The 14,864-nt window shown below is 36.4% G+C and overlaps 1 protein-coding gene across 1 annotated transcript in view; it reads left to right on the top strand.

The window, feature by feature from the left end:
- The first annotated feature begins 721 nt into the window (after positions 1–721).
- NEB (nebulin) overlaps positions 722–14,864 on the top strand; it is a 120,218-nt gene continuing 106,075 nt past the window's right edge. The window contains 11 exon segments of the mRNA XM_088529148.1: positions 722–754; positions 5,553–5,597; positions 7,443–7,652; positions 8,581–8,688; positions 9,816–9,920; positions 10,224–10,328; positions 10,426–10,530; positions 11,211–11,315; positions 12,493–12,597; positions 12,798–12,905; positions 13,791–13,907. Coding sequence (XP_088385274.1) covers positions 722–754; positions 5,553–5,597; positions 7,443–7,652; positions 8,581–8,688; positions 9,816–9,920; positions 10,224–10,328; positions 10,426–10,530; positions 11,211–11,315; positions 12,493–12,597; positions 12,798–12,905; positions 13,791–13,907 — 1,146 coding nt within the window.

The raw sequence follows: 14,864 nt of genomic DNA on the forward strand, positions 1-14,864 counted from the left end.
ATCTTTGGACTCAGGAACAGCTGTTCCAAAACCTCATCCCCTACCAACATTAGAAACAGGCTGTATTCTCTGGTGGAAAATTATGACTCTGCCTCCTAGCAAAATTGCTGAAATAATTTGTTTAAAGGTTTTGATAGTAATCTGTCCTTTGTAGTTCAGCCAAAGTGTATGGACTTTCGTATTTTCCAGATCTGAAGAAATACACATAAAAAAAGCCACAAGAGCTAAAATAAAGCCCCAGAGCACCTGTACAGGCTAATGCCGGGAAGACAAGAACTGCCTCATTAACCTAAGGTCACTTAAAAGAAAAAAAACAGCATTCTTTCCCCTACCTTATGTTTTTCATGTGGGAGTGGATACAGTAGAATATACAGCTGAAATTCCCATTCTAACAGGAGTTTTAACATGTAATAAAGTAGTATAGAATAGTGCCAGAGGAAGGAAAATTCTTCAAATAACTTTGTTACAATTAAATCAAATCATACTTCCTCTGATTTTTTTTTTTAAATTTCCTGCATGTAGTTATCTCAGGTGTTCAAGTTTTGCTACTGATTAGCCAATAAAATAATGTAACAATGTTGCTATTACTAACTGTGACCCAAACACACTTAAACTTGACTAGTTGCTTTCGGTTATACCTTCAGTCTTGGGCTAATACTATGTATTCACACTTTCCTCTGTTACATGACCAGTGAGCGGGTGAGAGGCAGAATACTCCAAAATGGAGGAAGAGGAATATGAGGAAGTTGTGGAGGTAAGAAGAAAATCTGAGATTAGAAATATTTGCTTACTGCCTTGTGAACATATTAATTACTTTAAAGAGATGTTGCGAATGAACAGACATGGTTTCTTGCTCTTTGATCTCTGAAATTCAGGATATGTTTAGGTATTCATTATTTGGTCTGATCAGTTAAAAACATATACTAAAAACATATATATACATCTGCTATTAGACCAGCAAAACCTCTTTGCTTCCTGTCATAGTCTCTCTGTTTAAATAAGGATGGTTACCACTCCATAACTCACTGCAAGGTTTTGTGGTTACGTCTCTGCTTAATTATAGCCATGAAGTGGCCATCTCTTTTCCCTCTTGGCTTGACCTCTGTCACCAAATCCATGCTAGAGTAGGACTTAGAACGCCACTTTTTAAGCTACCCTCTGTGCTCATTGCAATGCAGAAATATAGCAGTTTTGTGCCACCAATGGACAGTCAAGCAATACTGTATTTAGCCTTAGAAATTGCAAAGATGGGTCTGGATTTAAACCTGTAGATGTCAATGGTGTTTCATCAGGGATTAGTTTGACTGCAGGTCATTTAAGCTCACAGTTCTATGCCTAATTATGTAGTCTCTGCAATTTGATTAAATGAATCCTCAAGAACTAGGGAAAATATAAGTTACTGTTATGAGCAAGTGCCATTAGAATAACTTTGCTATTAAAGGAGTATACCGGGTTAATAGGCAATATAGTCTTGTTACCTTATGATTATTTTGAAATAATACATTACAAAATACATACACAATTATAATGAATTGCTTGGTACTTGTTTGAGCAAAAAAGAAGAGAGTACAAATGTTGACATTGTCTTATAACTCTTATCTCCATAATAAATTAAATGCAATATGGATTTTAGGCAGTATTACAGCACTGGACTGTGCATATTGACTCTGAATTTCAACCAACCAAGAAAGCAAAGTCAAATGGCTTGATATGAAATTAGTTAAATGTGTTTGGGGAAATAAATGTTACTGTTCATAAAGTCTACTTTAACAGGCATTATGCAACCAAGCTACAAGGGCACTAGTTCTTCATTAAGTTTCCTATTACATATTATTTGTGACTGTCATTACACTTCCTGAACATTTTTTGCCTTAATGGTGTAACAAAATGTATTATTACATTCAGACCAACTTCCATAATTATGTTTTATCTAATTATAATTTCTTTTACTTGCTGTCAATGTTTATTTGATGCGTGAATAACATTCGTTTTTTTTTGTCTACACATTTTTTTTTTAATTTTGATTGCATACTTTCCTGTAACTGGATTCCTAAGACTGGCCGAGATGGTTCTGCTATAGTGGTTCCTCTTTAGATATTCATAGTGAAACTTTAAAATAAGATCAAAAGCTTTTGGTGCAATTTTAAAGTGGCTTAGCCTTTTCCAGAGTTGTTTAAACTAGAACTCCACTTTTAAATGAGCTGCATATTTTGAATAATTATATATATAACTAACTTGTCAGAAATTCATTTTCAGAAAGAACAGAAAACTTACTGAATGGCTGAAAAAATGCCGCTTTGTTTAAGATGCTATATTTTTCTTTCTCTGGAGGTATTAAGACTGCACTGATATTGCAGCTGTTTGATGTGCAAGAAGTAGAATGACTCACATAAATGTTTTCCTGCAGACTCAGGAGATCTCTCATTTTTGGAGATTTTGGGAGAGGGAGTCCGGATGGACCATGGGGCAAAAACTGTCCCAGAACATAGTCAAAATTAGATTCTTCAAAAAGCATAATCTGCACCTGTGAATGTAGCTCTGATGAACAGTTCTGATGGGAGACAGGAAAAGTCTGAGTTTTAATTACAATTCTATTAAGGCTTGATTTGGAGGGCTTTTGTTTTACACAGTTTTCATGTACCGCCCGCAGCAAATCACTGCAGAGGAGAATGTCAAAGCCAACTGTTTTATTTTTTCTCCTTTCTGGAAGCCAATGGAACTTAGGTACCTTTTAAAAATGTCCTCTTTTTAATTTCCTCTCTGGCTTCAGGATAGACAAGGCAGCACCCCAGCACGCTAGACAAACTCTGGAGAGGCCAACTGGGGGAAAGATAGCTTTCCATCATTTTTTCTTTCCGCTTTCCATCCTTTTTTCTTTCGGTTTTCATTCCTTTTTCTTTCACAGCGCCAGGAGGGAGAGGTGCCAACCACCTCGGTGCAGATAATTTAAGCTTTCCAACAGCCGCTTTGCGTTTCTAAGTTAACTTCAAGGGTTCCTCAGCCTGTGGAGAGCTGAAAGCCTCGGGGCTGCGAAGCCGCGGGGAAGGCGGCGCCGCCGCGAGCTCGTTACCTCAGCGCGGGCGGGAAACGCCGTCGCCGTGAGGGGAGGCCGCATGGCTGGGAGGATCAGCGGGAGACTTGAGACGCGGCGCGGCCGCTCTCGGCGCCGAAGGGTTCCTCTAGCTGCGTTTCAGGTTGCCGAATGGCTCGACACGTTGAAGAGCGCCTCCGCGCCCGGCCAGACCGGGCTTCTTGGGGGGCGGCTGGGGCGACCACCACATCGCGGGCGCCTCCACACGACCGCCATTTATTGCGCGGGCAGCGCGGCTTTGTGGCGCCTTTCGCGAGATGGCGGGCGTCGGCGCCCCCGCGCGGCCGCCATTTGCTGCGCTCTGGGCGAGGCGCTGAGGCGGCGGGGCTGGAGGAAGGTCTGAACCTTTTTCCCATCTGAGAAAACGAAGAAATGGTCAGATTTCCTCTTTGGGGGAAAACGAGCAATCTGCACCACACAAAGGCAACGGAGAGAGTGGTGGAGAAGAGTCTCCGAGGCTGGTGATGGAAAAGGATGGAGGCTGCTGCTCCACTTACAGATCTGCGGCGTCAGAGAAGTTGCAGGGCCCACAGTGGCAATTTTTCCGGCAGCGGGAGAAAACGTTGCTCTTGCAATTTCCAGAGTTTGTTGAAGACAATTTCATGCAGTGGTTGATGAGCAGATCATGTTCTGTTGGACTTGCTGCTCACAAACAAGGGAGAGCTGGTGGAAGGCAGAAGGCTTCCTTGGCTGCAGTGACCTAAAGATCATGGAGTGGAAGATCCCGAGAACAGAGAGCAAGATAAAACGTCAGAATTACAATCTTGGGCTTCAGAGGAGCAGATTTTGGTCTGTTTGGTACCCAGTTAACAAGATTCCCTGAGAAATTGCCCTGGAGAGTTAGGTGGTCTTCAAGGACAACATCCTAGAGCCAGAGAGCGGTTGGTCCAGCCTGATGTGTGAGCAATGCACGACAGCAGAAAGCCAGCGTGGATGAAGCTCCTGACTGAGCTCAGGCAGTAAAAAAAAATGAATATATGGAAAGGAATAGGACATCTGAGGAGAGGACTCCTCATGATATGTGAAGATTGGCTTTGCCCATCTTTAAGAAAGGAAGGCTAAGAGGAGATTTTATTGCTGTCTGCAATTACCTCATCAGAGCACAGAGAGAAGATGGAGTAAATCAGATGCTACAATTCTGGTTAGCTACTTCAATTAGATGTTAGAAAAACATTTTTTTTTTTTTTTTACCATGAGTGTGTTCAAATGTGGGCACAATATAATGGTCTAAAATGAAACATAAGTAAATGTTTTGATAAAATCAGAAACAGATAAATGTTGTTTTTAGATATACGAGTACTATAATTAAGGCACAGGAACAACATACTCTATTGTTGAGCTCTCATCAGGTGTATCAAGCCCAGTTTTGAGGACCAAAGATTAATTATTTGAAGAATATGGGAGAAAGTGTAAGCAATAATAGAATTAGAAAATAAAACCTATGAGGAAAGATTTTAAGATTTCAGTTTAGGCTGAAAAAAATATTTGTGTCAGATTGTAATAGTAATATTGAAATGTCACTTTGGCATTAATAAAATTCTCATTTATATAGATGGTTCAGTGCTTCAGCTGGTTCTTACAGAGTAACAAATTGATCAGAAGGTTTTAAGACAAAGTTGGACAATTTCATCTCAGGGTGAATAGGCTAGATACATAATAAAATGTATCAGAGCAGAAATTTGAATTAGACGATCATTTTAGTGCTGCATTTTTGTCATTTCTAACTAGTAGACAAAAGTATAAGACTGGGTCTTCAGATAAGAGACAGAATTCGCATGCAGAAAAAAAAAAAAGATAAGCTTTGATTCTTGTGATTACCTATTTACTTATTAAACATTCAAAGATACGCAGTAACATCAAATAGTGTATCCTGAAAAAATCGGAAATACTTTGAAGTGTTTCCACCAAAAGGAAACATATAAACAAACACTAAATCCTTCTTTCTGTTTACTTAATAAAAAATATAATTGAAAACAAATCACTATCACCTCCTGGCTATGACGGACCTAATTTAGGTCACATTTAGGGTTTACATCATTTAGGGCAGGACAGCCTTAGAGAGAGAAACCTGCTCCAACATATTATGAGAAACTTGGAAATCCTTTTTTTTTTTTTTTTTTTTTAAGGCTGATTTTTTTTTAAATGTAGTTGTCATTTAGTCTTCATTCTAGGGGAAAAAATAGATAATGATGCTTTATTATTTGCTTGTCAGGAAGATTGTGAAATTATTATCTTAGAAATGAACAGATCTTCAAATTACTGAAGCGGCAAATGAGACTGCACAAGCATCTATGATCTACAATCCTCGTTCTTAAGAAATGTGTTCTTAAAAAACTTACACTTCTAAGAGGAGATGTTACATTTTGCTGTCCTTGTATGATCTGGCCTAACAGTTATTTTATTTCCCTCTTTTTCCCCTTTTTTTTTTCTTTCTTTGTTTCTTTCTTTATTTTTTTTTAAGTACTACATTGAGGAGACAGTTATTGAGGAGGGTGAACCATATGAGGTAAAGGTATCTGTGAAGTTGCTAGTGGTTTATATGTGCATGCAATTAATGAATAATGCTAAACTTTTTTTTTTTTTTTTCATTCGGAGGACTAATTTTTCGTGTTAAACACAAAAATATCAGTGAACAGTTGCTTCTTAAAGAATTTAATGCCTATGCTAGGTCTTGTTGTGGGATGATCTAGAGGACTTGTAGCTTGTTCTGGATATCTGTCCTGTCTCTTTCCTGGATTTTTGTGTTGGGATTGGACCCAATTCCTAATTTTTTTATGTATTAAAATATAAATTGATGAATACCCTTTGAGCAAGTAATCTAGGACTACACTTTCAAGAAAAGTTGTTGTATTTATTTTTAAGACACAGTCAACCACTGAGTTCATCAGGTATTTTGTGTTTAAAATCTATAGCCAGGCTGTATTTGAGCAATAGGATGAATGATTATTTATATATCTGATTTCCATCAGTTTTAGAAAGTAACGTTGTAGAATGAGGAATGTCTATCTAGCTAATGTGATTAGGCTTTTTCCCATCAACTGTAACTGTGAACCTGAGAGTTTTCATATGAAAAGAAATGGATATATTTTTGTAGAATCAAGGCACATTTTTGTTCATTTTCTTTGAAGAAGCCAAGTTTAGGAATTTATTAGACCTTTTCCTTAGAACATGTAACTTCACCATTCTTTTATAAAGCAAACAGTGGATAGTACTTTTCACAATGTTCATCTAGACAAGTTTCAAACTTTCCAGTGCTACTCATGCGAAAACTTAAATGGAAACTTGTGTATTTGAAGTGAAATTAAGACATTAACTTGTGGTGGTGGTGAAGTGACTAATAACATAATGGGATAGCATTACTGAATTGCAACTAATGTCCCCAAAGTAAACAAACCTTTGGGAACTGAAGTGTTGTATGCACCTTCTCAAGTTGGTGTTTGATGTATTTTCTGGTCTGTGCCATACTAATACAAATAACTACCAGAAATCTGAGCTTCACACTTCCCCTTTTAAAGGCCTTTGCTTTTTTTAAGCTAACTGATATGAAATAAACTGATAGCTTCTTCCTCAGGTAATTCTGGTGTTTTTTGGTTTTAGTAATTATTTTAAAATTATTTAATTAAACTCTTAGTATTAAAATTATTACTTACAGCATGAATATATTGATAAATAGGTATTTAAAATATTTAAATTAAGAGCTTCTTTCCAGTGGATGCATTTCAGCCATTGATTATATATGTATCTCAAATATGTCTCTGCCATGATTGTTTTGATTATCCACATGAAAAAATGTAGCTTAATAGAAAAGGTGCATTCTATACACTTGTTTAGTTTGCTAGTGTAGCATGTACTTATTAAAAGATCACAAGGACTTAGTATTTACATCTTGTACTTTCCTTTTGCAAGAGAGGATATTCTTTTTGAAGCACTATTTTCATACTTAGCCTGTTTGCACAGCTTTCAGTGACATCCTTACATCATTAGGAGCCCTGTCTGTGTGACATGTGTGATTTCCATATCTTCAGCACTGAGGTTTCTAAGTTTTAGCTGCCAGTGCCTCCAGTGGTAGTTGCACATACAGAATGGAGGTGGCAGGAGCTGCTGTCTCCCAGGGCCTCTGGAGAGTAATTACATGAGCTGGATACTGAAGTCAGACAATCAGGTAATTCTTTGTGCTTCTATAGTGTGCCCACTATACATCCCAGTAGGAAAAATGGCACTGTTTGTCTTCATGGTAGGTAGTTACTGGATAAGAGGTAAGAATCCAATTAGAAGTTCAGAAAGAAGTTCAGAAATTCTGACAATAAATTGATGATTTATAAAGGAAATAATTATTCTTCCTTGTTCCTAGGTGATCACTGAGACCACAGAATTCACAGGTCCCCAAACTACTGTATATACAGTTGAGCATGAAGAGCCTTCTGTTCATTATGAAAAATCCTCTGTTGAGCATGGAGCACCTCCAGTCAGAAAGAAGATAATACGGACAAAAGTGGATCCATCTAAGTTTTTGACACCTTACCTCCAACACAGTAACAAAATGAAGGACCTATTCAGTGAGGTAAATTGTCTCATCTTCATTTTTTATTCTTTCATAACGCCAATTTCAAAAGTTTTAACAGGTGTCATTGCAAACCTTCCTACTACTGTGTTTTTTTTTCCCCTGTACTTCATTTCATAATGTGTGTTAGTGCTATTTACCCAGAATAGGAACTTCCCTTCCTCGATTCAATCCATCTTTTGTCCATTTTCATCTTAAGTGGCTTACATAATCGTTAAGACACAAATATAGCTTGAGGAGTAGCTTGTTGGAGCTGTCAGTTAACAGAACTCCTGCATTTGATTTGGATAGGCAAGGTAAGGAAGGTACAGGGAATTAAGTTTATTGAACAGCAAACCTCATTGTTTTTATAATAGAGTATTTTTGTATCTATATATCTATCCAAGAAAAATTTGTGGATGCAATATGGGAGGAAGAACCAACATGAAATTCTGTTACAGGATTCCAGAGACCAAAGTAGACCAATATCATACTACGTTGTGAAAAGAGGAAAAAGATTGCTCTGAACAGATGCAGTTGGTGTCAGCTCCCTTCTCCTGAATTTAAATGTCTATTATGCACCTGTATTCTTGTTTAAAATGCTTATGTGTGACCTTGGACTGCTACCCTCACCTTCGTTCTCCCCTTATCTTCTGCTGCTGAAACACCCGGAAATGCATCTATTTAGTTGCAGAGAGAATAAAATCAATTGGAGATTACATAAAACAGGATAAAGATTTAGTTTTTCTCTATTGTGTCAAATAGAAGGAAGCCAGCTGGTTTGAAAAGGATAGCTCTGCAAATTACAGTGGAGTAATGCCAGGTTTTACTATTAAATAATTTGCCAAAATTTTCTACACCTATCAGGTAAATAAATAATTGCTATATAAGTCTCTGACAGAACTTTTGGATATGTCTTAGTTTTATATTTGTTCTTATTTCCTTTCAGAATAAATACAAAGAAAAATTTATAAAAGAAAAAGGAAAGCCATATGCTTCCACAATTGATACACCAGAACTTCGTCGAATCAAGAAAGTACAAGACCAGCTCAGTGAAGTAGGTATCAGCTGTGATAGAAAAAAATAGAGTGATAAGGATGCAAGCTGTCATACTTTTAAATATTAAGTAAGATTTTGTTTTAATAATGTTATTGTAAGGCAAAATAGAGTGATAAGGAAACAAGACATCATAATTTTAAATATTAAATAAGATTTTTTTAAAAATAATGTTATCATAAGACAATCTAGGTGTTTAGCAGAAACTTTATCAAGATTGCAAAAATGAGGAGTACAGGTCCTCATTTTAGGTCTAGGATTTTAGGTCTAGGATTTTGATTGGAATTGGACTTCTCTGGAAGGTTCTTGACCAGCTGAACTTTAATACAATCTCCCTGTGGCTAAAGAGGTGTAAAAATGTTCATCAGAAGTTAAACAGAAGAGCATGAGAGACGATGATGATGTCTGTATCCCATTGTGTTTGAATATAGCATGCACTGCAGCTTGCAGTCATGATGCATGATCTGTCTGAGGAATTTTTGTTGAAGTTAAGTTAAACTCTGGACTAATAACCATAGAATTTTACCCTAAAAATGTATTTACGCATGGCTTTTATTTCATAGGGCAACTGAAATTCCTAAAGAGATCTTTCAAAAGTGATGCCTACACTGCCTAAGCATTGCAAAATGAAATTCTGTGCGTCTGGTTATTTATTATGGGATATTTTCACCATCTATCCCATCCCTGTGGGATATGTATGGTCTGCCTTCCTAAGCTAACTCAGGTGCATTTGCCACAATGATGCCATGCCTACAGTTCTGGAAACTGACCCTTCCGCTCTCCTCTTTCTTTTAAGCATCTATAGTTTCTCTTTCAACAGTATACTCACAGTTTGGAAAACTGAAATCCGCATAGACTGTCTTCTTTAATTCTTTATACAGTGTAATGGAGAGAGCTAAGTGCCTAAAAATGGGAACCTCTGAAGCCGAGCGGGGAGTCACCTAAGCTAATCAGTGTTCAGGAGATGAGTGTGTATTAAATTCTACCTCTTTCCTGGCTTAAAATGTTTTGAAGTCAGGTTTGGTGTGTTTACTATGTTAGGCATCAAAATAACAATGTTCCACTTTTAAAACATCTGTCAATTTTTGATGCAAAATAATATCTGTTTCTTCATATGCATTGATCTAGGTCAAATACCGCATGGCTGGTGAAGTTGCTAGGACTATTTGCCATGTTGATGAAAAGGCCAAGGATATAGAACATGCAAAGAAGGTCTCACAGCAAGTGAGCAAGGTGAGATGTGACCTTTTGGAAGGATTTTGAACATTAATGGATTATTAAGTTAACAATATGAGTAAGATCTTGAGCTCAGTATGCTAAAACAATGTTTATAGAATAATTTAGGACAGGAAGAGATAGTAGGTTAATCAAAGCAATAGAAATCTCATAATCTTTGATATTGCCTGTTGGTAATCTTAAATGGCACTGGTTTGAGACTTGCATTTCAGAGAAAAGCTTTAGAGATGGCTGTTTGTTAGCAAATGTAGGTATTTTCCTAACAATGGAATAACCAACATGCTGGGTTTTTTTGGCCAGGTGTTATATAAACAGAATTGGGAGGAGAATAAAGACAAGTACCTACTTCCCCCTGATGCTCCAGAACTTGTGAATGCAATAAAAAATACTGCAATGTTCAGTAAGGTAAGGAAAATACAGGTCTAGAGAGCTGAAGTGCAAAAAGCATTTCAAGACAGACCTTATTACATAATGAGTATTCTGGCATTTTTCTGTTCTCCAGAAACTCTACACAGAAGATTGGGAAGGAGACAAAACATTATTCTATCCATACAATGACAGTCCAGAACTCAGGAGGGTGGCCCAGGCGCAAAAGACTCTGAGTGATGTAAGTATCAAAGCCTGATGATGCCATGGATCACATGAGTATTGCAGTGTAACTTGGTAGGCTTCTATATATGCTTATACTAGACAAAAAATCTTTGTAATGAAGCAGAAGTAGAAGTACATAAATATGCATTTATAGCACTGCTATTTTGAAATTGAGTTAGGAATGAATGAAAAAAAATATTAATGCTCATCTGAGATAATCAGTAAAAAGACCTCTAGTATCTCTCAGAAAATGTGAAGAAACTCAAATATTTGGCTGTAAGCCTAGTTCTCTGTTGTAGTTCTGTAAGCCTGTACTTTAAAAGAAGCAGCAAGGAAATTCAGGAATTTGTGAGGCTGCGTAATTTCTGCTTATAATAATAAAAAGTCGAAAGCACTCTTCAACTGAAGGTTTCAGGTGTTACTTAAACGTTTCAATGAATTTTGAAGAAGTCCAGAACTTCATTTGTTCATGAAGTTGGAGCAATGATGTTAATATACTTTTCATAGAGAACTGGCTCTTTTTCAGTGTACCTTACTGAGAGAGTTCTCAGGAGTTCTGCAGAATATATTGAGTTTACCCTGCAGCAGCTATGAACATAACTACTTTTGTTTGTAGTAGCATTAGTAGGATTTTCAGTAAATCAGTGCTGGTGTAAACAGTGACAGTGTAAAAGCTGACTTCTTTCATTTTTTCAGATTGTCTACAAAAAAGGGCACGATGAACGTAAATCTAAATACACTTCTCTGCCAGATCCACCTGATGTGGAACAAGCCAAGAAAGTGACAAGGCAACTCAGTGATGTAAGTAGGATGCAGTGCTCTTCTTTATGTATGAATTTCACATTTGAAGTGAAATTTTGAAGAGGCAAATTGCTACCTAATGAAAGGAACAGCAGAAGAGAAGGCATATGAAAATTCCTTTGATATTTCAGTGACAAAAGTCAGTATTTACCTTTTCCTTCTTTCTTTCTGAAATGTAGCAGAGAAAAATCCGGCCAGTCTCAGGTGAAATGCAAAACTTTTGTTCATATCAGTAAACTTAGGTTTCACAAAATCTTTCTGATTCTCTTTCCCTTTCGTGTTCGTACATTATTTACAATTTTCCCTCTTTTTTTCCTCTCCTCCTTTACACTTCACATGTCTACAGGAGAGAATAGTAAATGACACCTCTCTTATTTTGTTATTATTTTAAATACAAATAATAAAAAATAGGAATATATATGATGTTTTAATAGTCAGTTACCGGCTTACAAGGTATGACCTCATTTTGCTGGAAGGTTGGACACTTCATCTGTGGAGATTCCTATTTCAGTGGCACAGAACACATCTTAATGTTCATTTCAGTGTCAAATTATTGTACGCCTGCACATGCCAAGCATTCTTAAATTCACAGATAAAAACTCCTGGAAGTGTTTGGCGAACATTTGTTTCTTACTACACAGAAATAAGCTGGTCGAAAAAGTTGATTCTTGAGTTCGTTGAACTTAAATATAGTCTGATAGATATCACATCACCACTTCTGTACTAAAAAGAATTAAAAGGTCAGTCCATGAGTACTTTTGTAATAAGTTTTATCAGTAGTAATGGTAAATTCCAGTTGAACTAATGGAGCATGTTATGTGACTAGTGAGGAAACATAACTCAAAGGAATATATTAGTGATATTCCATGGAGAAAATTTCATATTAGTAACTACTGTCTTTTAGAACAGATGACTTATTTCATCCATTTATCCATTTAGCCAGAGAAGGTACCAAGAGGGATAACTGAACACAGGCATAATTAGGTCAAATCATATTTAAGGTGTGTTTGACAGTAGATGGTAGCGTGGCTATAAGGCAGATATAAAATGTGACACAGTATTAAAAGGAAGACTTTTAAAAATGGATCTGTCATGTGAAAATTGAACTGTGTCTAAAGACAGTGATGTGATAGTTTGTATTTGAGACATTAATTTTTATTATTTCATTTTATTATAGATTAACTATCATGAAGACTATAAAAACAAGATCAAGGGCAAGTGGAGTCAAACACCATGCTATGATGTTGCAATTGCCAAAATGAATTCAGAAAATTTAAGTATGGTAAGTGACTTCTTAGAAAATATTGAAATGTGCAACTTTATCTTCCATTTTTATTAACTTAGAAAAGACTTACTCATTTTGCCTGCTCCATTTGTGTTTTTTTTTTTCCTCTTTTTCTATTTAAGCTACTTCATGGATGCCTGATTTATTATGTGAGTGCATTTGATGCATTGTTGTCTATTTTCCCCTTTTCCTAACAGAAAAAATATCAGGAAGACTTTGAAAATATGAAAGACCAAATCTACTTTATGCAAACTGAAACTCCGGAGTATGAAGCTAATAAGCGACTTGGAAATAATGTCAGTAAGGTATGTTAAGTGTACTCCGTTAGTTTAGTTTGGGTCTCAGTCTGAAGTCAGATCAGTTTATACTGAAGTAGTTCTGTCTGCAAAAGGTGTGTTTTTCTATGCATTATATTTCAAAGCCTCTAATGATTCCTAGCCATTCTTCTAGCCTTCCATAACAGTAACTGTAAAGTAGAATTTACTTCTTTGAGCAGAATTTTCATCATTGTTCAGCCTCATCATGCTATATGCCTGATTTTTAGGTGGAACAAGTCAATACTATTAACCAAGACCATTTTAAAGCCATTACTCTGGCTTAGTATTTTCATATTTGTTCATCTTTACTCGGTGTATCTCAGTAATGTCATGCTGGCATATCTTTTGTTCAAAGTGTATATTTTGTTTGACTTCTACATTATCTGTAATAGTATGTGTATTAGCAAAGCCAAGGATAGTCTTATATCAGTAATTTTAAGAATATGACTATTTTGTGATGTTGAGCAATACCTGAAACATCAGAATGTGTTTTAAGAGGGACTTGGGGGAAACCTGCTTAAACAATTATCTTGTGACCCTGCTTCCAACCTTATCAACTCTGTAGTCTGTTGTTCTGAGTGCCTTTCATGGTTCTTTGCCATGATGAATCACCAGTTAAAAAACCCAGAAAAAGAGGATATAACTCAGCAGGTGTCTGGCTTTCAGTATTGTCTGTTGAATGGAGGAAAGCTTCTTTGGCCTATTCCCTGGAAACGTTTATTGGAAAGCAGGAGCTTAGATGAATGTTACCCGTTCCTGGTCATAATGAGCATGGTGGGGTTCATACTCTTTATCTAACTGGCACCATAGAAATTTAGAACTCTGGATAAGTGGTTTTTAAAACCTCACTCTCTTTATTTTTATTTTTTAAAGATAAAATACAGAGCAGACTATGAAAAGAACAAAGCTATTGCAGATTATAATGTACTTCCTGCTACAGAGAACCCTTTGCTGAGGCAGTTAAAAACTGCAGGAAACGTGCTGAGTGATGTAAGTATTATCAAAATTCAGTTCATTTAAATTCAGTCTTGTACAATAAGCCAAGACTCATAATTTCTTTACCAGGCATTTCCATCGTATCTCTTGGTATTTTAGTATTGTAAATCTATTTATTATGTGATACAGTCAACCAGGACAGTAATTCTTTGCTAGCTAGGAAGTCAATTCTTTACAGCAGAGCATGAAAGTAATTGTGGTGTATTACAAGAAATATTATATAGAGCATTTGGGTCCCTGTGAAAAAGGGTCAGAAAATGACAATTTTTCCCCTGCTGCTTCAATGAACTTCAAATGATGCCAACAGTGATTAAAAAATTAGAAATTTCACATATTCATGCATGTTGTGCTCCTTTTTGTCACTTCAAAAATGCAATGGCGTTCTTGGTTTATCTGTTTTTGCTGTTTTCATCTATATGGAAAAAGATTTCATATTTCTTAGTGTCAGAAGTTCAAAAATTGAGTCAGACCTTCTTGTCTTCCCTTATGATCCAAAGAGGCACTAAAAAGGTTAAAATAATTAATTGAGAAAGAAATGTGCCATCTGTTTTTCAATACTATGGGAAAGCCTTTCTTTGCAATCTATGCACGAGGCTCACCCTGACAATGGAAGGAGCATCTGAGCAGTCCGCCCTCTTCTGATCTTAAGAATCCTTGGTAGAGCCTTAGTGCATGTGATCTGGCTTTCAAATCTCTAATAAAAAATACAGTCCACAGAAATGCAAGTGCCACCACAAGCAATTTGATGTTTCACATTTGAGCTTTCTTAACAAGTATGAAAAATAAGTAGTGAATTATTTAATTGAATATTTTTGCACCATTCTATTGTATATTATATATACTATTGTATGTTGATTATATTCTTTAATTTATAATGCAGTGAAATTTATAACATTGACCTGAACATAAGGAAATGTCAGAATATACACCTCTGCTTTGGAACTCAGTTTG

The sequence above is a fragment of the Tinamus guttatus genome, unplaced genomic scaffold (assembly GCF_059628265.1).
Source record: "Tinamus guttatus ecotype Peru unplaced genomic scaffold, ASM5962826v1 Tinamus_guttatus_pri_ptg000325l, whole genome shotgun sequence".
Lineage (NCBI taxonomy): Eukaryota > Metazoa > Chordata > Aves > Tinamiformes > Tinamidae > Tinamus > Tinamus guttatus.